Here is a 25,203-nt window from a genome sequence, read left to right as displayed (position 1 = left end):
AATGAGTGTTTGTATTTCTCCACATCCTCTCCAGGCCTTGTAGTTTCCTGTTCTTTTAATAGTGGTCACTCTAGTGGGCGTGATTTGTGGTTTTGATTTGCATTTCCTTAATCACTAGTGACGCTGAGCATCTTTTTATGTGCTCTTTAGCTATGTGTGTTTCCTCTTTGGAGAAACATTCAGTCAAGTTTTTTACCCATTTTTTAATTGGGTTTGTCTTATTGTTGAGTTATAGGGTTTCTATACAAATTCTGGATATTAAATCCTTATCAAATATGTAGTTTACAAATATCTTCTTGTATTGAGTAGGCTGTCTTCACTTTTGTGACAAATTCCTTTAATGCACAGAAGTTTGTCATTTTGAGAAGGTCCCACTCATCTATTTTTTCTTTTGTTGCTTGTGCTTTGGGTGTAAAGTCTAGGAAACCATTGCCTACCAGCTTTCAAATTACAATTTAACAAGTAGCTATAGAACAAATTTCAAAGGATGCTATGTGTTACAGTTACACCATTTCAAGTCTTTCCTTCTAGCTATTATACTACCCTAGCAACTAAGAAAAAGAAAATTATATGAAGATTCAGTATTCATAATTCTTTGTTAAATTCCATCTTGTCTGTTGCTACCCCTTTCTCAAGTTTAACATAAGAAGTGCTGCTTCTTATATTTAGGTCGTTGATCCATTTTGGTTTAATTTTTATATATGGTGTGAGTTAGGGGTTCTATTTCATTGTTTTACATATGGGTATCCAGTTCTGCTAACACCACTTGTTGAAAAGACAATTATCACCCAGTTGTGTGGACTACGCAGACTTGTCAAAAATCAATTTGCCTAGAGAGGGTGAGGCAAGATGGCAGAGTGGTGAGGTGCAGAATTTGATCTCTCCCCTAGAGCAGCTGGCAATTACCCAAGTGCCAGACCCCAGAAAAAAGAGTGTAACATACAGAAGGAATGTCTGATCCAGGGGCCCTACTGCTTATCTCATAGATACCAGGTGCACCATAAACTAAGGGTTGAAGGCTGTTTTAGAAATCCCAGTCATAGTGGCACCTAGACCCCAGAGGGTGGACAAGTTAAGATCAGATACGCCCATAAGATGAATGAACACAAACAAGCCAAAAGGCCTACTTCCTCCACATAGATAATACAGTGCACATCAAAGAAGAGTAGTGTGTTAGAACCCTAGTAACCAGTCAGCTCAGAAATTGATAAGTACTCACTTAGTCGAGGCACAGAACACACTCAACAGGACCCTTCCCTCCCAACACCCAACGTGGGTTTCTCCTTTTAAAAAATGCTGCTCTCAGATAGAGGACCAGAGCCATTTTCTTCCTTTTTCTTTTCTGAGGGCTCCCACCTGCTTTCTTCCTCTAATAAACCTTAAACTTTCTACTTAAACCATGACTCGCTACATTGTGTGGATTCCTGAATGACCTAACACCAAGAACTATATGAAACAGTGTTTTTGGGGTCTCCAGTAACCAGTCACACATCAGATGCAAGTTTGGAATTGGGAGGAAAAGCTGAGAACGCAGCGAACATTTTAAGTTCCCCAGACCAGGGGTCTGGCACCCCTCCACACCCAGACCTCACAGACTGTCTTGCTGCTGGCTCCCTGAAAGGGGTAAAAACAAAAACAAAACCCAAAACAGCAATGTGCTGAGGGCAAGATGGGGGGCTCAACCCAGCCTCAACTGCAGAATTAATTAACAAATTAATTAATTTTGGGAACTGGGGTGCTAAAGAAGGGCTGGGCTCCGAGAAGTGGGGGGCACATAAAAGCGGGCACCCATTCCCAGGCTCCAAAAAAAGCCATCTTTTTTTCCCCTACATTTTGTCCCTTCTGGCTTCTCACTGATTCCTTATCCTTTTGCATTTCAATTGTCCCAGGCAGGGGTGGAATTGAAGCTGTTGGAGAGTAATTATCAGACAATAACCCAAAGTACATCTTTAAATACCCTATTCAGACACTAACAAAACTTCCAGGCTAGCGAAAGACTTTTAAAAGGGACTCCTTTTTTTTTTTTCTTGTTTTTTTTTCTTGTTTTTCTTTTCTGTTTTTTTTTTTTAATCTAAAAGTAACATATGTGGTTATTTTCTATCGGAAAGCCCAGGTTGAGGGACTAGGCTGGGCTTGGGGGGAGACAGAGTACCCACAGCGTCTTTGAGTTCTGGATTCACTTCTGAAGGTCTCCACCCCCATCTTTAATTGGCAACTCAGGCTGACCAAGGAATCTAGCTGGAGATGCCCCAAAGAGGAGAGGGGAGAAGTGAATAGTGCCCCTGAGAGACAACTGGAGATCCGAGGATTGGGAGAGTGGGGGGAGGTCCAGCTCAACTGGCAGTCCTCCTTCTGGGAGCTCAGACCCCAGGGGCTGGAATTCAGATTCTGGCTTCAGTCAGCCACGCCCCTGATAGGATCAGAGTCACCAGGAGAACTAAAGGCTCCATACCTCCTTAAACTGGTGGGGGAGCTGCAGGCTGGCCAGCGCCACCTGCTGGACAGGAGAGGAAAAGCACCAATTCTAAAGGCCTCATAGGTGGGTCTCATCCTCAGAAAAACTCCATACCCTCCCAATGAGACCTGGGCCTCTCTAGACTGGGAAAATCTGACTGGGGTCGACCATATTTCAGGACACCCTCTCACAAAAAGGCTACATAGAGGCAGAGCAAGAAACAGAAAAAACAAGAGGGGAAAAATTCTGATCAACTAAATAGAACCTAAGTTAGAGATCTACCATAAGTTGAACTGAATAACAGAGGCCAGAGAAGAAAGCCAAACAACAAGAAAACCCCTAGGTAAAAGATAGAAAACAAGCTCCAGAATAAACTAATCAAGAAAATCAGATCCCTAGACAACTTAAGATAACAAGCGATACCAGGAAACATGAAAATATGGACCAGCCAAAGGAACAAACTAATAGTTCAACCAAGATACAGGAGTTGAGGCAACTAATGCTAAATAAATACAATGAAATGAAGGAAGATATAGCGAAAGAGATGAAGGATACAAAGAAGTCACTGGATGACCATAAAGAAGAATTCATAAACTTGAAAAAACAAATGGCAAAACTCATGGGAATGAAGGGCACAATGGAGGAGATCAAAAACACAATGGAGGGACACAACAGTAGATTTGGACAGAAGAAAGGATCAGTGAACTGGAAGACAAGACATTTGAATTCATACACACAAAAAACAGACGGTGAAAAAAATGGAAAAACATTAGCAGGGCCTTAGGGAGCTGAGTGACAACATGAAATGCACAAATATACGTGTTATGGGTATCCCAGAAGGAGAAGAGAGGGGAAAAGGGGCAGAAAGAGTAACAGAAGACATATTCACTGAAAATTTCCCACTCTCATAAAACACAGAAAATTACAGATTCAAGAAGTACAGCATACCCCAAATAGAACAGATCCCAAGACACTTACTGATTGGATTGTCCAATGTCAAAGACAAAGAGAGGATTCTGAAAGCAGCAAGAGAAAAGCAACCCATCACATACAAGGGAAGGTCGGTAAGACTACGCACAGATTTCTCTGCAGAAACCATGGAGGCAAGAAGATAGTGGCATGATATATTTAAGATACTGAAAGAGAAAAACTGCCAACCAAAAATTCTATATCTGGCAAAACATTTCTTCAAAAATGAGGGAGAGATTAAAACATTTTCAGACAAACAGACACTGAGAGAGTTTGTGAATAAGAGACCAGCACTACAAGAAATACTAAAGGAAGTGCTACAGGCTGATAGGAAAAAACAGGAGAGAGAGAGTTGGAGAAGAGTGCAGAAATGAAGATTATCAGGAAAGGTAAAAGGAGAAAGAGGAAAAAATAAGATATGACATATAAATTCCAAAAGACAAAATGGTAGTAGAAAGTACTGCCCTTACACTAACAACATTAAAAATAAATGGATTAAACTCCCCAATAAAAAGACACAGACTGGCAGAATGGATTAAAAAACAGGACCCATCTATATGCTGTCTACAAGAAACTCACTTTAGACACAAGGACAAAAATAGACTGAAAGTGAAAGGTTGGAAAAAGATATTTCAGGCAAACAACAACCAGAAAAAAGCGGGAGTAGCTATATTAATATCAGACAAATTAGACTCTAAAAGTAAAACAATTAAAAGAGACAAAGAAGGACACTATATATTAATAAAATGGCCAATTCATTAAGAAAACATAACAATCATAAATATTTATGCACCCAGCAAGAATGCACCAAAATTCATGAGGCAAACACTGAGATCACTGAAAGGAGAAGTAGATACCTCTACAATAACAGTTGGAGACTTCAATACACCACTCTCATCAACAGATAGAACATCTAGACAGAGGATCACTAAAGAAACAGAGATGTTGAATTGTATGATAAATGAACTAGACTTGACAGACATTTATAGAACACTACATCCAAGAACAGCAGGATACACTTTTTTCTCAAGTGCTCATGGAACATTCTCTAGGATAGACCACATGTTGGGTCACAAAGCAAGTCTCAACAAATTTAAAAATACTGATATTATACAAAACACTTTCTCAGACCATAATGGAATGAAGTTGGAAATAAATAAAATGCAGGAGGTCATAAAATTCACAAACATATGGAGGCGAAACAACACCCTCTTAGAAAACCAGTGGGGAAAGGAAGAAATTAGTTAATACCTCAAGGCAAATAACAATGAAAACACAACTTATCAAAACTTATGGGATGCAGCAAAGGCGGTGCTGAGGGAAATTTATTGCCCTAAATGCCTATATTAAAAGAGAAGAGAGAGCAAAAATGGAAGAGTTAACTGCTCAATTAACTGTCTAATTAGGAATTAGAAAAAGAACAGCAAGCTAACCCGAAAGCAAGCAGAAGGGAAGAAATAACAAAGATTAGAGCAGAAATAAATGCAATTGAGAACAGGAAAACAATAGAGAGAATCAACAAAACCAGAAGTTGGTTCTTTGAGAAAATCAATAAAATCGATGGACCACTGGCTAGGCTAACAAAAAAAAAAAGAGAGAGCAGATGCAAATAAATGCAATCAGAAATGGGAAAGGAAATGTAACTACCGACCTGCAGAAACTAAGGAGATAAAGAGAAGATACTATAAGCAACTATATGCTAATAAACTAGACAACTTAGACAAAATGGACAACTTCCTAGAAAACCATAAACAACCAACCTTGACTCAAGAAGAAATAGATGACCTCAACAAACCAATCACAAGTAAAGAGATCGAGTCAGTCATCAAAAGGCTACCAAATAGGAAAAGCCCAGGACCAAATGGTTTCACATGTGAATTCTACCAAGCATTCAAGAAAGAATTAGTACCAATCCTGCTCAAACTCTTCAAAAAAATTGAAGAAGAGGAAAAGCTACCTAACTCATTCTACGAAGCCAACATCACCCTAATACCAAAATAAGACAAAGATACTACAAAAAAAGAAAATTATAGACCAATTTCTTTAATGAATACAGATGCAAAAATCCTCAACAAGATACTCACAAATCAAATCCAGCAACAAATTAAAAGAATTATACACCACGACCAGGTGGGATTTATTCCAGGTATGCAAGGCTGGTTCAACACAAGAAAATCAAATAATTTAATACACCACATCAATGTATCAAAGCAGAAGAACCACATGATCATCTCGATCGATGCAGAAAAGGCATTTGATAAATGTAACATCCTTTCCTGATGAAAACACTTCAAAGGATAGGAACAGGAGGGAATTTTTTCAATATGATAAAGGCAATATATGAAAAACCCACAGCTAAAATCATACTCAATGGGGAGAGACTGAAAGCTTTTCCTCTAAGATCAGGAACAAGACAGGGATGCCAACTATCATCGTTATTCAACATTGTGCTGGAAGTTCTAGCTAGAGCAATTAGGCAAGAAAAAGAAATAAAAGGCATCAAAATTGGAAAGGAAGAAGTAAAACTTTCACTATTTGCAGATGACATGATTCTATATGTAGGAAATCCAGAAAAATCTACAGCAAAGCTACTAGAACTAGTCAATGAATACAGGCAAAGTGGCAGGCTATAAGATCAATACACAAAAAACTGTAGTGTTCCTATACACAAGTAATGTGCAACAAGAGGAGGAAATCAAGAAAAAAATCCCATGTACAACAGCAACCAAAAGAATCAAGTATTTAGGAATAAACTTAACCAAGGACACAAAAGACCTTTACACAGAAAACTATAAGAAACTGCTAAAAGAAATTGAACAAGACCTAAAAATATGGAAGAACATACCATGTTCATGGATTAGAAGACTAAATATAATTAAGATGGCAATTTTACCTAAACTGATTTACAGATTCAATGCAATACCAATTCAAATCCCAACAACTTACTTAACAGAAATAGAAAAACCAATAACCAAATTTGTTTGGAAAGGCAAGGTGCCCCGAATAGCCAAAAATGTCTTGAGAAAGAGGAACGAAGCGGGAGGTCTCACACTACCTGACTTTGAAGCATATTACAAAGCTACAGTGCTCAAAACAGCATGGTACTGGCATAAGGGACAGATATACCGACCAATGGAATCAAATTGAGTGTTCAGAAGTAGACTCTCGCATCTACAGACAACTGATCTTTGATAAGGCAGTCAAGCAAAGCAACTGGGAAAGGGCAGCCTCTTCAATAAATGGTGTTTGGAGAACTGGATATCCATTTCCAAAAGACTGAGGGAGGATGCCTATCTCACACCTTACACAAAAATTAACTCAAAAAGGATCAAAGACGTAAACATTAGCAACAAGACCATAAAACTCTTAGAAGAAAATGTAGGGCAATATCTTAAAGATCTTGTAATAGGAGGTTGTTTCTTGGACCTCACACCCAAGGCGCGAGCAACCAAAGAACAAATAGACAAATGAGATCTCCTCAAAATTAAACACTTTTGTACATCAAAGGACTTTTGTTAGAAAAGTAAAAAAGCAACCTACACAATGGGAGATGATATTTGGAAACCACGTATCAGATAAGGGTTTAATATCCCGAATATACAAAGGAATCCTACACCTCAATAACAGAAAAACAATCAACCCAATTAAAAAATGGGCAAAAGACATGGACAGACATTTTTCTGAAGAGGAAATACAAATGGCTGAAAAACATATGAAAAAATGCTCAACTTCACTAGCTATTAAGGAAATGCAAATCAAAACCACAATGAGATATCATCTCACACCTACCAGAATGGCCATTATCCAAAAAACAGAAAATGACAAGTGCTGGAGAGGATGTAGAGAAAGAGGCACACTTATTCATTGCTGGTGGGAATGTAGAATGGTGCAACCACTCTGGAAGACAGTGTGGAGGTTCCTCAGGAAGCTAAATATAGATTTGCCATATGACCCAGCTATTCCATTGCTGGAACTGAAACTTAAGATACAAACAGACATTTGTAAACCAATGTTTATTGTAGCATTATTCACGATTGCCAAGAGATGGAAACAGCCCAAATGTCCATCAATGAACGAGTGGATAAACAAACTGTGGTATATACACATGATGGAATATTATGCAGTTGTAAGACAGAACAAAGACATGGATCATAAAACAATGTGGATGAACCTTGAGGACATTATGTTGAGTGAAGTTAGTCAGAAACAAAAGGACAGATTCTGTATGGTCTCACTAATATGAACAGACATTAATGAACAAACTTTGGGAGTTAAAAGCTGACAACACAGGCGACCAGGAGATAGAAAGAGGGCAGAGACCAGGCATTTGATGCTGAAGGACTACAGAACGTTTAGGATTGATTGTATAAATCCAGAAATAGATAGCATAATACTGTGTGATGGTAGCACAGTATTTTAAGTACACCGAACAAAGATGTCTGTGAGTAAAACTGAAAGAGGTGGGATAGGAGAATGTATGACACCAGAGGTAAAGATAAGATGATAAAGACTGGGACTGTATAACTTGGCAAAATCCGGAGTGGCCAATGACTCCTACTAAATATACAAATATAAAAATGTTTTTGCATGTGGGAGAGGCAAATGAATGTCAACCATGTGGAGTGTTGAAAAAGGGATAGTATTCAGGAAAAAACATAATCAAAGCAAACTGGAGTCTATGGTCAACAGTAACATTGTAATATACCTCCATTAAATGTAACAAAGGCAACATGCCAATGCTAAGTGTATATGAGAGGGGGATATAGGGGAAGAATACGGGATTCTTGGTAGTGGTGTTATTTTCTGTCCATACTATTATTGTATTATATGACATGTTACTCTTCTTTTTATCTTTTTTTTTTATTGCTAAAAAAAAAACACAATTTTTCTTGTAGTAATCAATATGTTCATGTGCTGACTGTGGTGATAAATGTACAACTTTATGATGATATCATGAACAACTGATTGTACACTGTGGATAAATGTATGGTACGTGAATATAACTATAAAATTGTAGGAAAAAATATATATACGAGTAAAAGTGTTGGAGAAAACATGGTGAGAGGGAAGTACCTATCTAGTGTTGATGAGCAGGTAGAATGGTGTAGCCTTTCTGAAGGTCAGTGTGGTAGTTCCACAAAAAGTTAAGTATGTGGAGACCATAAGGTCCTGCAACCTCATTATGGGGTATGTCATTTGACGATCTGAGAGCAGAGACATGAATGGACATTTGCAAACTCTTGTTCATGGAGACAGTAATCATGATTTGCAATGGGTGGAGGTGAACTAAGGGTACACAGACTGAGGAACAGAATGGTGAACTGTGGCGCATGCATACAATGGAATATTGAGCAACTACGAGAAGGAGTGAAGCTGTGAGACACACAATTAAGTGAATGGATCCTGTACACAGTATTTGAGTGAAGTACGCCAGAAATAAAAGCAAACACTATAATGCCTCACCAATATGGACTAACTACAATGTGTAAACTCAGAATTGAATCTTAGAACATAGCCTAATGTGGACATGATTATTGTAATAGTCCCTAAATTGTAAGCTCTTACATCAGTCAACTCTATTTCTGAATTGTAATGCCTATCTCTAAACTATGAGATGCTGATCCCTTAGTGTATAACCTGATTGGTGTCTGGAACAATGCGTATCTCTGAGACACCTGAAACTAAGAGCTAGAGCTCGGCAGATATGAATGCCAGTATTAGTGAATACAGCAAATGTTAAAAAAAAAAAAAAAAAAAGCTGGTAAAGAGCCCAGACTTCAATTAGTGATATGAATGAAGCAGATCTGGTTAAGATTAGGCAAACCGGGCCAAAGGGTAAAGGTAGAAACTGACTGTGTTTTAAAACTTCAACTTCTAGTGAGACCAAGAGAAGAGATGTCTATTTGGTGCAGGATCTGTATTTTCTAAACAGTATAACTCTACAGTCGGTTTGTTCAAACACCACAATTACATGGAACTTTAAATAGGAAGTGAGATACAGTAGGTTAGTATAGGTTAGACTGAAATAGTGACACATCCCAAAGTAATTTGGGCAGAGAATAAAAAATATATTTACAGCTCCCCTCCCCGAGGAACTGCGGGAAGGTACAAAAGTGCGGGACTTCCTCACCTGGACTGGTGTTGATGTTGTCACAAACATTGGGACTGGCGGTTTGATGTGCCGAGCCCTCAATAGTGGGACTTGCCCTTATGAAGCTCATTGCTGCAAAGGAGAGGCTAAACTTGCATATAATTGTGCCTAGGAGTCTCCCCCTGAGTACCTCTTTGTTGCTCAGACGTGGCCCTCTGTTTCTCTAAAGGTGAACTGACTGCCCTCCTCCCTATGTGGGAACCAACTTCCAGGGGTGTAAATCTCCCTGGCAACGCAGGATATGACTCCCGGGGATGAATCTGGACCTGGCATCATGGGATTGAGAATATCTTCTTGACCAAAAGGGGGATACAAAATGAGATGAAATAGTTTCAGTGGCTGAGAGAGTTCTAATGGAGTCGAGAGATCACTCTGGTGGACATTCTCATGCACTATATAGATAACACCTCTTAGGTTTTAATGTCTTGGATAGCTAGAAGTAAACACCTGAAACTACCAAACTCCAACCCAGTAGTCTGGACTCCTGAAGACAACTATATAATAAGTAGACTACAAGGGGTGACAGTGTGACTGCGAAAACCTTGTGGATCACACTCCCTTTATCTAGTGTATGGATGGATGAGTAGAAAAATGGGGATAAAAACTAAATGACTAATAGGGTGGGATGGGGGAGGATGGTTTGGGTGTTCTTTTTTTTACTTTTATTTTTTATTCTTACTCTGATTCTTTCTGATGTAAGGAAAATATTCAGAAATAGACTGTGGTGATGAATGCATCGTATTGTGAACAGTTGATTGTATATCATGGATGACTGTATGGTATGTGAATATATATCAATAAAACTGAATTAAAAAAAAAAATCAATTTGCCTAGGCCTCGCCACCGACTCCCGCAGGCCCGGCCCCACACCCCCATACCCCGTCGCCCGCAGGGATGTCTTACAAACCCAACTTTAATATGCACATGCCCATCGCCTCCCTCAACGCAGCTGGAAGTGTATCCTCTAATTCTACCAGCATGGCAACATCCTCACAGTACCACCAGCTGCTGAGTGACTATGGACCACCATCTCTTTGCTACACCCAGGGAACTGAGAACAGCCAAGTACCTCAAAGCAAATATGCTGAGCTGCTGGCCATCGTCGAAGAGTTGGGAAAAGAGATCCACCTACACAGGAAGAAACAGTGCCATGCAGATACTAAAATGAGGCATCATTCATGCTAGAGGATTGGTTCGGGAGTGCATGGCTGAAACAGAATGGAATGCCAGATCCTAGCCATCTCATTAGCTTTGAAGGTTTTCCATCTTTTTATAAAATGAGAAGTTGCAGTTCATCTTCCCTGTTAAGATGAAACTCTTGTTTTCAAAATGTTAACAGTTTGTTTTTATTTCTCTCCATTTCCCTACCATGGTTCATTAGACTCTGAACCTAGACTTCAAGCCTGAGAAGAGATTCTGCAGTTGATTAGGATTTGTGTTTTAAATAGTTAGGAAGTTGTGCCGGTTTGAATGTATTATGTCCCCAAGAAAAAGACATATTCTTTCATGCAATCTTGTGGGGCAGACATATTAGTGGGGATTAAGTTGGAAAGTTTGGATTTGGTTGTCTGCATGGAAATGAGCCCCACCCAACTGTAGGTGATAACTCTGATGAGATACTTCCATGGAGGTGTGGCCCCACCCATTCAGGGTGGGCCTTGATCAGTGGAGCTATATAAATGAGCTGACGGGCAGAGGGAACTCAGTGCAGCTGAGAGTGACATTTTGAAGAGGAACTACAGCCAAGAAGGACACTTTGAAGAAAGCACAGGAGCTGTAGATGAGAGACAGTTTGAAGGCGGCCGTTGAAAGCAGACTCTTGCTCCGGAGAAGCTAAGAGAGGACAAATATCCCAAGTGAACTAAGGGTGACATTTTTGAGGAAATGCAGCCTAGAGAGGAACATCGTGGGAGAAAGCCATTTTGAAACCAGAACTTTGGAAAAGACGCCAGCCACATGCCTTCCCAGCTAACCGAGGTTTTCCCGACACCATTGGCCATCCTCCAGTGAAGGTACCTGATTGCTGATGTGTTACCTTGGAAACTTTACGGCCTTAAGACTGTAATTGTGTAACCAAATAAACCCCCTTTTATAAAAGCTAATCCATTTCTGGTGTTTTGCATTCTGACAGCATTAGCAAACTAGAACAGAAGTACTTAGGTTTTCTACCTTAAGCATTGATTTAAAAAAAAAAAAAAAAACATGGAAAAAGTTACCTATCATCAAACTGTAGTGTGACTCCAAGATACCAGTATCTCACTTTCATCTTCTCTTTTGAATACATTTGTTACCTAAATTGTTCTTCATTCATTTGCATAAGCTAATGAACTCTAAGGATCATGTTTTTAGTAAATACTGAAGGGACGCTTTACTTAGTAGCCAGACCCAGTTTGGCAATACGTGTAGATTCTGCTTAATATAACTTTTTTGTTGATTAAACATTTGCATAATTATTAGTGCTTTGAAGTCAATTATAAAGTGCACAAGTTATAAATACAGAAGAAAGAGCAACCTATCATATTTAACAAGGACCCCTGAAAATTTTCATACTGAGACTGTATATAGATTTTCAGTTCTGTGTTTTCTGAAAGTTGATTAAAATGTCTGGGAAAAAAAATGACTAAACCTGTTTGCATCTTTGTATGTATTTATTACTTGATGTAATAAAGCTTATTTGCATTAGCAAAAAAAAAAAAATCAATTTGCCTAGTTGTGAGGGTCTATTTCTTAACTCTCAATTCTATTCCACTGGTCTATATATATATATAAATATCCTTATGCCAGTGCCATGCTATTTTGACTACTGTAGCTTTATAATATGCTTTAAAGTTAGGAATTGTGATTCCTCCAACTACATTCTATTTTTTCAGGATGTTTTTGGCTATTTGGGGACCCTTATTCTTCGAAGTAAACCTGATAATTGGCTTTTCTATACTTCAAAACAGGCTGCTGGAATTGGGGTTGGGATTGCACTGAATCTGTAAATCCATTTGGGTAGAATTGACATCTTAACGATATTTACTCTTCCAATTCATGAACATGGATTATCCTTCCATTTATTTAGGTCTTCTTTAATTTTGTCAGCAATGTTTTATAGTTTTCTGAGTATAGGTCCTTTACAACCTTGTTAAATTTATTCCTAGAATTTGATTATTTTAGTTATTATTGTAAATGGAATCTTTTTTCTTGATTTCCTCTTCAGATTGCTCAATAACAGTGTATAGAAACACTATTGATTTTTGCATGTTGACCTTGGTATCCTGCCACTCTGCTGAACTCATTTAATGGCTTAAGAAGCCTTCCTGTACATTTTCAGGAACTTTCTATATTATGGGATCATGTCATCTGCCAACAGTGAAAGTTTTATTTCCTCCTTTCTAATTTGGATGCCTTTATTTTTTTCATTTTTTATTTTTTGGCTATTTAATTTATTATTATTATTATTATTATTATTATTTACCCATCACAAATAACACTTTATTTTGTCTGAATTTTGCACAGATTCTTGGACTGGTGGCTCATAACCATCAGCTCGTTCCACTTTAGCACATCTCGTCTCCAGTTGCTTTTCCAGAACTATTACCTTCACCGTGAAGCTCCACAAGTTTTCCCAATTCAAACTTGGGCTTCTTCAGCATTTTTACTTTTCTAACAAACACATCATGGAGAGGACAGATAGATTGGCAAGCCTTTTCTATGTCTTCACCAATGCTGTCTGGAATCAATTTACTGACCACTTCTTTCAAGTCATTTGTCTGCACCTTTCGGGTAATGATTTCCATCATCTTTTTCCGGATTTGGCAGACCTGTTGGTGCTGAGCATTAAGAGGCCTTCCGAATCTGATTGTTGCGTTTTTTGGTAAAACCAACACAGAAAAGATGAAGCAAATAACCATCGGGAGTTTTGACATCAACATGAGCTTCAGTCATGGTCTGCCATTTTTTGACCATGGAACACATTTTGTCACGGGTAAGATCCATGCCATGGAAGTTGGTTAGGCAGTTTTTGCCCTGCACATCCTCAGTAATTAGCTTGAATTTTCTAAATGCAACTTCATCATTCGGCAGATCAGCAAGGCTCACTTCAAAAAATACGACCCATAAGGCCATCAGATGCAATTTTGGTTCCTTGAGTCCGTGTAAGTAGTGTTTTCCCAATATTTCTTACATTAAACATTGCTGGTGCTTTCACATCATACCAATCTTTCTTAGAAAATGGATCAACCACTTTCTTCTTGGCTCCTTTTTTGCCATGTTTTGTAAGGCGCTTGTTCTTTCCAACCACCATGGTCCTTCTCAGAGAGCCAAAAAACAGCTCTTTTTATTATTCTTTTGATTGAAAACATGACAGTGACATTAATGAAAAAATTTATTATAGCATACACTGTCCTGTTTGTGTAAGGTCTATATAATAGTATATTTTTCCTTCGTTTCCTAAGAATGATACCTTGAAAATGACATAAAAAGAAGATGAAATTTGAATTTACCTTAAAAAGTGGATATTACTCTTATGTACCCGACGATTACTTTCATGATACTCCTCTTCCCATCTCTGTTTGACTAAATATTAGGGAACAATTCCAATACCCCAAACCCACCTACCTAACCCTAACCAGAACTGACCTCTTTTCCTCAGTATCCTTCCATAGCACTTTCTTTGACTTTCTCCTACTATTTGCTGCTTTCTGTCCTTTATTATGTTTAATTGTGTCCAGATCTTGCATAGACTACTCTTTGTGAACTTGCTGCGGTTTAAGATCTGTAACTGATTTATCTTTCTAACTCCAGGGCCTTGTTGTGGTTTAAGATCTGTGACTGATTTATCTTTCTAACTCCAGGGCCTTGCATATAATTGTTTATAAAATTTCATTAAAGAAAAAGTCTCATGAACAAATTGTCCTGTGAAGCATCATCACATGTGTTATTTATTACTCTCCTTTCTGCTCTCTCCACATGTTGACCTCTCCTGCTGTGTGCAAAGGGTACCAAGTGGTGGCCATCAGGCTAGTCCTTGGACCAGCATGTAGTAAGGTCTATATCCAGTCATGGGTGCTCCGTGAATGTAGAGGGCGATTAAGGTAGCATGCATGAAGTCCACCTTCAGCTATGCCGGAGATGTGCAACATGGCCGCCAGGGCTGATACAACAATAGCTTAAGTTACCCTCAGCCTTCTTTACGGAAGTAGTTCGCGCCAAAAGTGCTAGTTCGCGCCAAAAATGCTAACCCTACATCTGCCATCCGCCCTAGCAACAGCAGCCACCAATCCTAGACCGCCAGGAGCCCTTGCTAGCCACTTCCCCTTCTCCTAGAGTATATATACCCTGCCTCTTCAATAAAGTTTTGCAGCTTGATCAGAAACCTGTCTTGCTGTCATTCCTCGTGTCTCTTGTCCCATACCATTCCTCCCTCACAGGACTCGGAGCCTCCGTTGATCGTCCCGCGGGCCGGGACACATGAAGCCCTGCTGCTCAGAAGCATCAGATGATCGGCTACAAATCCATCGCAGGTCGTAACTGTTTCAGGCATTTGCCGAAATCCCACCGCATGCTTTTGGAGTCTCCTGCTCAGCGCTCAGTCCTCGCTGGGGACCAGAGGGCAGAAGAATCATCCGAACTCTCCAGGGGAGGAAGCTGAGCCTTAGAAGCAGGGATCCCCCACCAGAACGCGAATCGACAGCATTCAGGGGAAGGGGAGCGGGACGCGGTTGCCCCAGACCTGCGTCCACCCCGCATGCTCCCCTTTTATTCCTTTTTCTTGCCTAACTGCTCTGGCCAGAACTTCCTGCACAAAGTTGAGTAATAGTGGTAACACTGGGCATCCTTGTCTTGTTCCAGATCTTAGAAATAAAGCTTTCAGTCTTTCACCACTGAGTACAATGTTAGTTGTGGGTTTTTCATATATTCCCCTTCTCATACTGAGGAAGTTTCATTCTATTCCTATTTTTCTAAGTGATTTTTTCAAGAAAGAATGCTGGATTTTCTCAACTGCCTTCTCTGCATCAATCAAGATGATTATGTGGGTTTTCTCCTTTATTTTGTTAATCTGGTGTTGTGCCAGTTTGGATGTATTATGTCCCCCAAAATGCCATGTTCTTTAATGCAATCTTGTGGGGGCAGATGTATTAGTGTTGATTAGGTTGGAACCTATTGACTATTTCAATGGAGAAGTGACTCAATCAACTGTGGGCAAGACCTTTGTTGGATAATTTCCATGGAGGTGTTACCCCACCCATTCAAGGTGGGTCTTAATTATATCACTGGAGCCATATAAAAGAGCTGACAAACAGAAGGAATTCAGAACAGCTTAGAGAAACATTTTGAAGACGGCCACCAAAAGCTGATGCTGACATTTTGGAGAATCCAATTTTGAAACGCAACTGGGAGCAAGAAGACACCAGCCACGTGCCTTCCCAGTTAACAGAGGTTTTCCAGATGCCAATGGCCTTTCTCCAGTGAAGGTGCCCTATTGTTGATGCCTTACCTTGGACAATTTATGGCCTTAAGTCAGTAACTCAGTAACCAAATAAACCCCCTTTATAAAAGCCAATCCATTTCTGGATTTTTGCAAAACTGCAGTATTAGCAAACAGGAACAGGTGTATTATATTAATTGATTTTATGCTGAAAAACCCTTGCATACCTGGGATAAAACCCACTTGCACTGTGGTGTATGATTCTTTTGATGTGCTGTTGGATTTGATTTGCACATATTTTGTTGAGGATTTTTGCATCTATATTCATCATAAGGAGAAACTGATCTGCAATTTTCTTTTTCTTGTACTAGGGTGATGTTGGCTTCAGAATGAGTTGGAGAATGCTCCCTCTCCTTCAATTTTTTGGAAAAGTTTGAGCAGGATTGGTATTAATTCTTACTGGAATGATTGGTAGAATTTACCTGTATAGCCACCCGGTCTTGGGCTTTTCTTTATTGGGAGGTTTTTGATGACTGTTTCAATCTCTTTACCTCTAACTGGTCTGCTGAGGTCTTCAATTTCTTCTTGAGTCAGTGTAGAATGATCGTGTGTTTCTAGGAATTTGTCCATTTCATCTAGGTTGTCTAATTTGTTGGCATACAGTTGTTCACCATAACCTCTTATGATCCTTTTTATTTCTATGGGGTCAGTAGTAATGTCCCTCCTCTCATTTCTGATTTTATTTATTTGCATCTTCTTTTTCTCTTTTTATTAATTCTCTCTATTGTTTTTTATTCTCAATTTCATTTATTTAAGCTTTAGTTTTTATTATTTCTTTCCTTCTGCTTGCTTTGGGATTACTTGCTGTTCTTTTTTCTAGTTCCTCCGGGTTTACAATTAGGTTTTTGATTTCAGCACTTCCTTCTTGTTTAATGTAAGCATTTAGGGCTATAAATTTCCCTCTCAGCACTGCTGCGCTACATCCCATAAGTTCTGATACGTCGTTTTCTCATGTTCATTTGTCATGATATTTACTGATTTCCCTTCCAATTTCCTCTGACCTATTGGTTGTTTAATAGCGTGTTGTTTAACATTCATATATTTGTGAATTTTCCAGTTCTCTGTCTGTTACTGATTTCCAGCTTCATTCCACTGTGGTCAGAGTCCTTTGCATGAGTTAAATCTTTTAAAATTTACTGAGACTTGTTTTTTTACCTATCCTAAAAAACTATCCACGCACCCTTGAGAAGAGTGTATACCCTGCTGTTTGGGGGTACAATGTTCTGTGTTTGGTATTGGATCTAGTTCATTTATTATATTATTCAAGATTATTGTCTTGTTATAGATCCGCTGTCAAGATTTTCTATCTGTTGATGGCAAAATTGTGTATTGTGTATTAAAGTCTCCAACTGTTATTGCAGAGACATCTATTTCTTCCTTCAGTTTTGCCACTGTCTGCCTCATGTATTTTGGGGCACCATGGTTAGGTGCATAAATACTTATGATAGTTATTTCTTCTTGGTGGATTGCCCCTTTTATTAATATATACTACTGTCCTTCTTTGTCTAATAACAGTTTTGCATTTAAAGTCTATTTTGTCTGACATTAGTACAGCTAACCCTATTTTTTATTTATTTGCTAATTTTTCTTTTTTTTTGGTTACTATTTTCATGGAATATCTTTTTCCAACCTTCCACTTTCAACCTGTTTGTGTCTCTTGAGTCTCAGATGAGTCTCTTGTAAACAGCATATAGTTGGATCAGGCTTTTTTATCCATTCTGCCAATCTCTATCTTTTGATTGGGGTGTTTAATCCATTAATATTCAATGTTATTACTGTAATGGCAGCACTTACTTCAGCCATTTTATCATTTGGGTTTAAATGTCACTTTTTTTTGGGTCTCTCTTTTTACTCTTTTAGTTACCCCTTACTGATAATTTCTTCACACTACTCCAAACCACTCTCTCTTGTTTTCCTTTCAGCCTGAAGAACTCTCTTTAGTATTTCTTGTAGGGCAGATCTCTTGTTGACAAACTCAGTTTCTGTCAAAATTTTAAACTCTTCATTTTTGAAGGACAGTTTGATAATATGAAAAATTTGGGGCTGGCAGTTTTTCTCTTTCAGTACATTAAATGTATCATATTACTAGCATTCTCACTTCCATGGTTCCTGATGAGAAGTTGGCACTTAAGTCTATTGTAGATGCCTTGTATATGACAAATCACTTTTCTCTTGCTGCTTTCAGAATTCTCACTTTCTCTTTGGCACCTGACATTCTGATTACCATCTATCTCACAGTAAGTCTATTAAGATTTATTCTGTTTGGGGTATGTTGCGATTTTTGTACCTGTATATTTATGTCTTTCACAAGAATTGGGAAATATTTGGCCATTATTTTCTCAAAAATTCTTTCTGCACTTTTTCCTTTCTCTACTTAGTACACCCATGACAGGTAAGTTTGTGCACTTTGTGCTGTCATTCAAATCCCTGAGACACTGCTCAATTTTTTCCATTCTTTTCTGTGTTCTTCTGTCTGTAAGATTTCAATTGTCCTGTCTTCTAGTTCACTGATTCTTTCTTCTGCCTGTTTAAACCTGCTGCTATACACCTCTGTGTATTTTTACTCTCTCCTGTTTCTTTCCATACATTCAAATTCTTCTTTATACTTACACATTGTCTTCTGAATATCCTTTACCTGTTGAGCCATATTTTCCTTCATCGCCTTGAATTTATTTAGGAGACAGATTGAACATCTTTGAGTTTAATTAGTTGTTCCAAATTCTGTATCTCCTCCGAAGTTTTTAATTTTTTTTTCGCTTGACTGGGCCATATCTTAACATGGCTTGTAGTTTTTTGCTGATGTCTAGGCATCTGATCGTCTTGATGAGTTTACCCTGACAGTCAGTTTCTCCTGTGTAGGGTTTTATTTTTGATTGGCTTTGTATTAAGGCTGTTCTTTGACATTCGAATAGTCAGCCTTATTCTTAGAATAGCCTCTGTTTAACTGATTAGATTTTTATATCTCTTATTCATTTGATTCTTGCCCTGGATAAGCAGTACAATTTTTAAGATGGCAATTTTTATGCAATTGTTTCACCTCCAGGACAGAGCTTCCTTTTCTCTGTTCCTTCTCCAGGAATCTTGATCTGTTCTGTTTGTTTTTGTTTTGCCTCTTTAGTTTAGTACACTCCTTTTGTTGTCTCTAGCTGCTTTTGCCTAGAGGGTAAATTCTGGAGGAGGGCCACCCAGGAGAAGACTTTCACAAATCAGTATTTCCCACTTAAAATAGGGTAAAGGACCCACAAAGAGGGTGCAGACCGGCTCCCAAGTTCCCTGGGGAAGAGATCAGGAAGGGCATCAAAAGCCTCTTTGACTTCACCTCAGATATGTACTTTCCTGGGCTGCCCAGCAAATGCAGCCATTCAGTTAATCGTCCCCTGGATCCCTGAGGAAATGCTGTATCTTTAAATCTTCACCTCTCTATCCCTGTAAGGAGTGGAGTTTAACAATGGCTGTCACTACCTTTATCCAGGGCAGATTAAAACACTAGCTCAGAGCCCGGAGCCAGTGATCTGAATTCACTAATCAAGAGTCATAAACAGTTATCCACTGTACCCATCCATGTTTCTTGGGGAAGAGAATTTTTATGTCCCTTTGTGTAACCAGCATGTCCCTTTCTGTACTCAGTAAGCTAGCCAGGGAGCAGACCCCAAGGCAGCCCATTGCATGAGTGGGAGATGGGCATCAGCCCCACCATACAGAGAGAACAACTCATTATCCTTCACCATATTTTATCAGCCTATTCTTCCTGCTCTTCCCTGGATGCTGTACAGTGTTCTTCTGGGCTCCGGAGCCCCAGAACAAATGTTTCAAACAGTTCTTGCCTATGTAATAGCTATTTTAGTGGAAGGACTGAGTCCTGGAGCTCCTTACTCCACCATCTACCCTGGAAATTCCTTCCTGCACATTCTTGTCATATTGTGCTACTAGATATTCAAGCATGATATGCTGTCTACATATTTACACAACTTTTCATTCTAACCGCAATGTCCTTCTCTCCCACTATTCAACATTATATGCCACACTCTTGAGCACTACCCTCTCCTATGAGGTCTTTCAGCCTCCTTCAGGTAGGCTTGTAGGCTTTCTCCCCTCTTTCTAACACACTCTTCTCCACACTTCTACAACAGCAATCATCAAGTTTTGGATTTGCCCCATGTCAATTATAAGCTCCTGGAGAAGAGGGACACTGTCTTTATCTTCACAGTTTCAGTGCTCATCTTAGTGCTAAAGTAACATCAAATGTTACCGACATCGGGGCCACAGTGGCCCACTGTTGAACACTGCTAGCAATATTTTCATTTAATAAAACTAAACATCATAATTTAATTTTCCCTGGGCATAATGTCCTATTTCGCTAGCAGTCAGAATTAAAGAAAAATATCTGGGAAAAGAAAGAAAAGGAAGTAAGAAAACACGAGGCCTCTTATCAATTAATAAAATGGTTCCCAGATCTAAACATATGTACCAAGAAATGTCCCAAACCTTTAATTCTAGAAAATCTGTAAAACTTTGGCCAGTATTAGATCTAAACAAAGTTGGCATGCGATGTCCAACGTAACAAACAACATACGCCTATGATACGCCAACAGTGGAAATAAGTCCATAATGAATCCTACTAAGAAGTGAGGGTACATCTCTTACCAACATGTCTGTAACCACACTCACAGAGACCAAGAAAAAACATGAATAAACACATGGAAACACACGAGAAAATACTGAGAAAACAATGACATACAATAAGGAAGCATATGCAGCTAAACAAAGAGTTCCAAACTTTATTAGAGCTTTGAAGGATTAAAAATAGTATCTGAAACCTTTATATTTATACTGAGAGAGATTTACAGAGATTTATCAATCTGTTCTTTACAGAAAAGGAAAGAATGATGGGATTAGTTAAGTAACTGGCCATATGTCTAACAGCATACCCATGCTGGGAAAGACAGAATTCAAGACTTCTGGTTTCTAACCCAGTCTCGTAACTTGTAGTCACATACATTACCCTTCTCATTTTCTAATAAAAAAGATGAAAAAAATACAATGTTAGTAGCTAACTGCACAAGAAAGTGGGAGAGACAGAGTGATTTTTCTTTAGAAAGAAATCTGCCATTTAGATCCAGGGTATATTATTACCTCAGTTACTTTTCTTTCTACTTCTGTTCCATCCACATAATAAACATCTGTGATGACACGTGTGACAACTGTGCGCACTTCACGAATTGTTCTCATGTGGCGATGCAGGACATGGCCATGTGGAGGCTGAGGCATATCAAACTCTTCCTCTCCCTGTGATACAGAAATAGAACACAAGCACAGGCCTCATGGCAAACGGAAAGTATCACAAACTGACTTCTTCATCATGAGCACTGTTCAGAGGTTCTATGAATCTAGTGTGATAGAATTTTCCAGCTACTTTATTTTCACCTATAGATAAGATCGGGATGGACCAACTTATAGCCAGATATGAGGAGGAGTTTGTATCAGCATGACCTAAAATAACCTATTTCTTTCTAAATCAGAATCACAACTTATAGGTGAACCTCTAACCCCCAAAAGTATATATTTTTAGATGGTAATTCTGATTTTGATGCTGACTTGTCTATCAGTATACAGCTTATACTTGCAATAGCTCTTTAGAATCTCCTGAAAAAAAACAAGGCATTACTTAGTCCTTTACATAAAACCAGAAGGGCATACCTGCTAATCTCAGTGAGGTCTGTTTTCCTGCTCTAGTAGTGAAAAATAGTTTATTTATACCTGGAACAAGGTACAGTGATTTCTCCCAGTATTAAATATAAAATACTGAATAATCTAAAGACTATATTATGGCTAGAGAGTTGACGTAGTGTTCAGAAACAGGAAACATTAGCAAATTAAGATTATGTAATTAGTTCTACTATAAAGAATAATCAGTTAAACAGTTTAAATAAGACCTTATATTTGTATGACAATTGTTAACAGAAAATTATTTAGGGAAATTGAGTCTTTGTCATTCAGAAAACATGAAACAAACATTTACTGAAAAACTTATGAATGCCAGGCACTGTGCTAGACAAATTCCTACTGGAAAATTCAGGGCAGGTGTAATTAATCCAATACTTCCAAAACAATTCAAATGTATTATCTCTGATTGACAGAAATATAATAAACTAACACTTCTATTCAAACAAGCAACTGGGTTAACTAAAATACCAACCAAGTTCATTATCATGTGTACATAATTTTCTACTCACAGATTGTATTTCTATACATCAACAATGAACGATCTGTAAAGGAAGTTAAGCAAACAATTCCATTTACAATAGCATTAAAAAGAATAAAATGCCCAGGAATAAATTTAAACAAGGAGGTGTAAAACTCATGTACTGAAAACCAGAAAACTCTGCTGAAAGAAATTAAATTTCTATATATTTAGAAATTACATAAAATATAGAAATTCTATATATAATAGAAATTATATATATATAATATAGCGATTCTATATAGTATAGAAATTTCTATATATTTAGAAATTAAATTTCTAAATATATAGAAAGCCATCCAATGTTCATTGACTGCAAGACTTAATAACTTAATATAGTTAAGATGATAACTGCAATATACAGAGTTGATGCAATCAAAATCCCAAGAGCTTTTATTGCAGAAATGGAAAAACCCACACTAAAATTCATATGGAATTTCAAGGGACCCTGAATAGACAAAATAATACTAAAAAAGAAAAACAAAGTTGGAGTCTCATATTTCCTGATTTCAAAACTATAATAATCAAATCAGTGTACTACTGGCATGGTCTATACACATACATACCAATGGAATAGAATTGAGAGTTCAGAAATAAATCCTCATATCTGTGGTTAATTGATTTTGACAAGGGTGCCAAGGCCAATCAAGGGAGAAAGTACATTTTAACAAACGATTTTGGGACAACAGGATAGCTACATGCAAAAGAAGGAAGTTGGACCCTTACCTTACATAAAGCATGTCATATATAAAAATTAACTAAAAATGGCTCAAAGACCTAAATTTAAGAGCTAAAACAAGGGTCAAATCTTCATGACCTTTGATTTGGCAATGGCTTCTTAAATATGACATCAAAAACACAGGTAATGGGGGTGGGGCAAGATGGCAGCAGAGTGGTGAGCTGTGGAATTTAGTCTCTCCCTTAGAGCAGCTGTATGAAACAGGGTTTTCGGGGTCTCCAGTGACCAGTCACACATCATACACAAGTTTGGAAGACGTGGAAAAGCTAAGACAGCAGCAAAATTCGTAAGCTCCCTCAACCAGGGGTCTGAGGTCCCTCCCCGCCCAGACCCCATGGACTTTCTTGCAGCTGGCTCCCTGAAAGGAAAAAAAACCACAACAATCTGCTGGGAGCAAGAAGGGGGACTCAACCCAGCCTCAACTACAGAATTAATTAACAAATTAATTAATTAACTTTTGGAGCCGGGGTTGCTAGAGATGGGCTGGGCTCCAGGAAGCGGGGGGCACAAAAAAGCAGGTACCCATTCCCTGGCTCCAAAAATGCTTTGTTTTTTTCCTACATTTTGTCCCTTCCCCTGTCTGACTCCTTAACTTTTTACACTTCAATAGCCGCCCCCCTCTCCCCTCCAGCAGCAACGGCAGAATTAAAGTTGTTGGAGAGCAATTATCCAGATAGTAGCCCAAAGCACATCTTCAAATACCCTATTCTGACACTGACAAAACTTCCAGGCCGGGAAAAGGCTTTAAAAAGGGACTTCTTTTTTTTTTCTTTTTGCCTTTTTTTAATTAAAAGTAACATATGGCTTGAAAATGTGAAGTAACATATGTGGTTAATATCTATCAAACAGCCCAAGTTGAAGGTCTAGGCCAGTCTTCTGGGGAGACAGAGTACCTAGAACTTCTTTGAATTCCAGATTCACTTCTGAAGAAAGTCTCCACCCCAGTCTTTTATTGGCAACTCAGGCTGACCAAGGAATTAAGCTGGAGTTACCCCAAAGAGGAGATGGGAGAAGGGAAAGTACCCCTGGGAGACAGCTGGAGTTCCTATGATTGGGAGAGTGGAGGGAGGTCCAGCTCCAGTGGCAGCCCTCCTTCTGGGAACTCAGACCCTAGGGGCTAGAATTCAAAAACCAGCTTCAGTCAGCCATGCCCCCAACAGGATCAGAATCACCAGAACTAAAGGCATCACACCTCCTTACATTGGTGGGGGAGCTGTGGGCTGGCAAGTGCCACCTGCTGGAGAGGATAGGAAAAGCAGAGAGTCTAGAAGCCTCATAGGAGGGTCTCATTCTCAGGGAAACTCCATATCCTCCAGAGATCTGGGCATCTCTAGACTGGGAAAACCTAACTGGGGTCAACCATATCTGGAGACCCTCTCACAAAAAGGCTACATAGAGGTAGGGCAAGAAACAGAAAAACAAGAGGTGAAAAATTCTGATTTTAGAACCTAAGTCAGAGGTCTAGAATAAGTTGAACTGAACACCAAAGGTTGGAGAACAAAGCCAACCAACAAGAAAACCTTAGGTAAAAGAGTGAAAATGAGCTCCAGAAAAAACTAATCAAGAAAATAAGATGCCTAGACAACTTAAGATAACAAGTCATACTGGGAAATTCAAAAATATAGACCAGCCAAAGGAACAAACTGATAGTTCAACCGAGATACAGGAGATGAGGCAACTAATGCTAAATCAATTCAACGAACTGAGGCAAGATGTGAAAAAAGGGATGAAGCATATAAAGAAGACACTGGATAACCATCAAGAACCCGTAAACTTGAAAAAACAAATGGCAGAACTTATGGGAATGAAGGGCACAATGGAGAAGATGAAAAAGACAATGGAGGGATGCAAGAGTAGATTTGTACAGGCAGAAGACAGGTTCAGTGAACTGGAAGACAAGATATTTAAATTCATACACACAAAAGAACAGATGGTGAAAAAAATGGAAAAATACGAGCATGGTCTTAGGGAGCTAAGTGACAACATGAAGTGCACGAATATACATGTTACGGGTATCCCAGAAGGAGAAGAGAGGGGAAAAAGGGAAGAAAGAATAATAGAAGAAATACTCACTGAAAATTTCCCAACTCTTATGAAAGACAGAAAATTACAGATTCAAGAAGTACGGCGTACCCCTAACAGAATAGATCACAATAGACCTACTCCAAGACACTTA

At 38.7% G+C, this 25,203-nt stretch overlaps 1 protein-coding gene and 2 pseudogenes across 8 annotated transcripts in view; 1 reads left to right on the top strand and 2 right to left on the bottom strand.

Moving 5' to 3' along the window:
* TP53BP1 (tumor protein p53 binding protein 1) overlaps positions 1-25,203 on the bottom strand; it is a 141,327-nt gene that overhangs the window by 20,398 nt on the left and 95,726 nt on the right. For all 8 annotated transcript variants that reach the window (XM_037834143.1, XM_037834146.1, XM_037834145.1 and 5 more), the window contains one exon: positions 21,181-21,333. In XM_037834143.1, coding sequence (XP_037690071.1) covers positions 21,181-21,333 — 153 coding nt within the window. The remainder of the gene's footprint in view (positions 1-21,180; positions 21,334-25,203) is intronic.
* Positions 10,470-10,812, top strand: LOC119532096 (annotated as a pseudogene).
* LOC119532093 lies at positions 13,068-13,994 on the bottom strand (annotated as a pseudogene).

This window comes from Choloepus didactylus, chromosome 4 (assembly GCF_015220235.1).
Source record: "Choloepus didactylus isolate mChoDid1 chromosome 4, mChoDid1.pri, whole genome shotgun sequence".
Taxonomy (NCBI): domain Eukaryota; kingdom Metazoa; phylum Chordata; class Mammalia; order Pilosa; family Megalonychidae; genus Choloepus; species Choloepus didactylus.
Note: the sequence above shows the minus strand (reverse complement) of the source record. Positions and strands in the feature narration are given on the sequence as shown.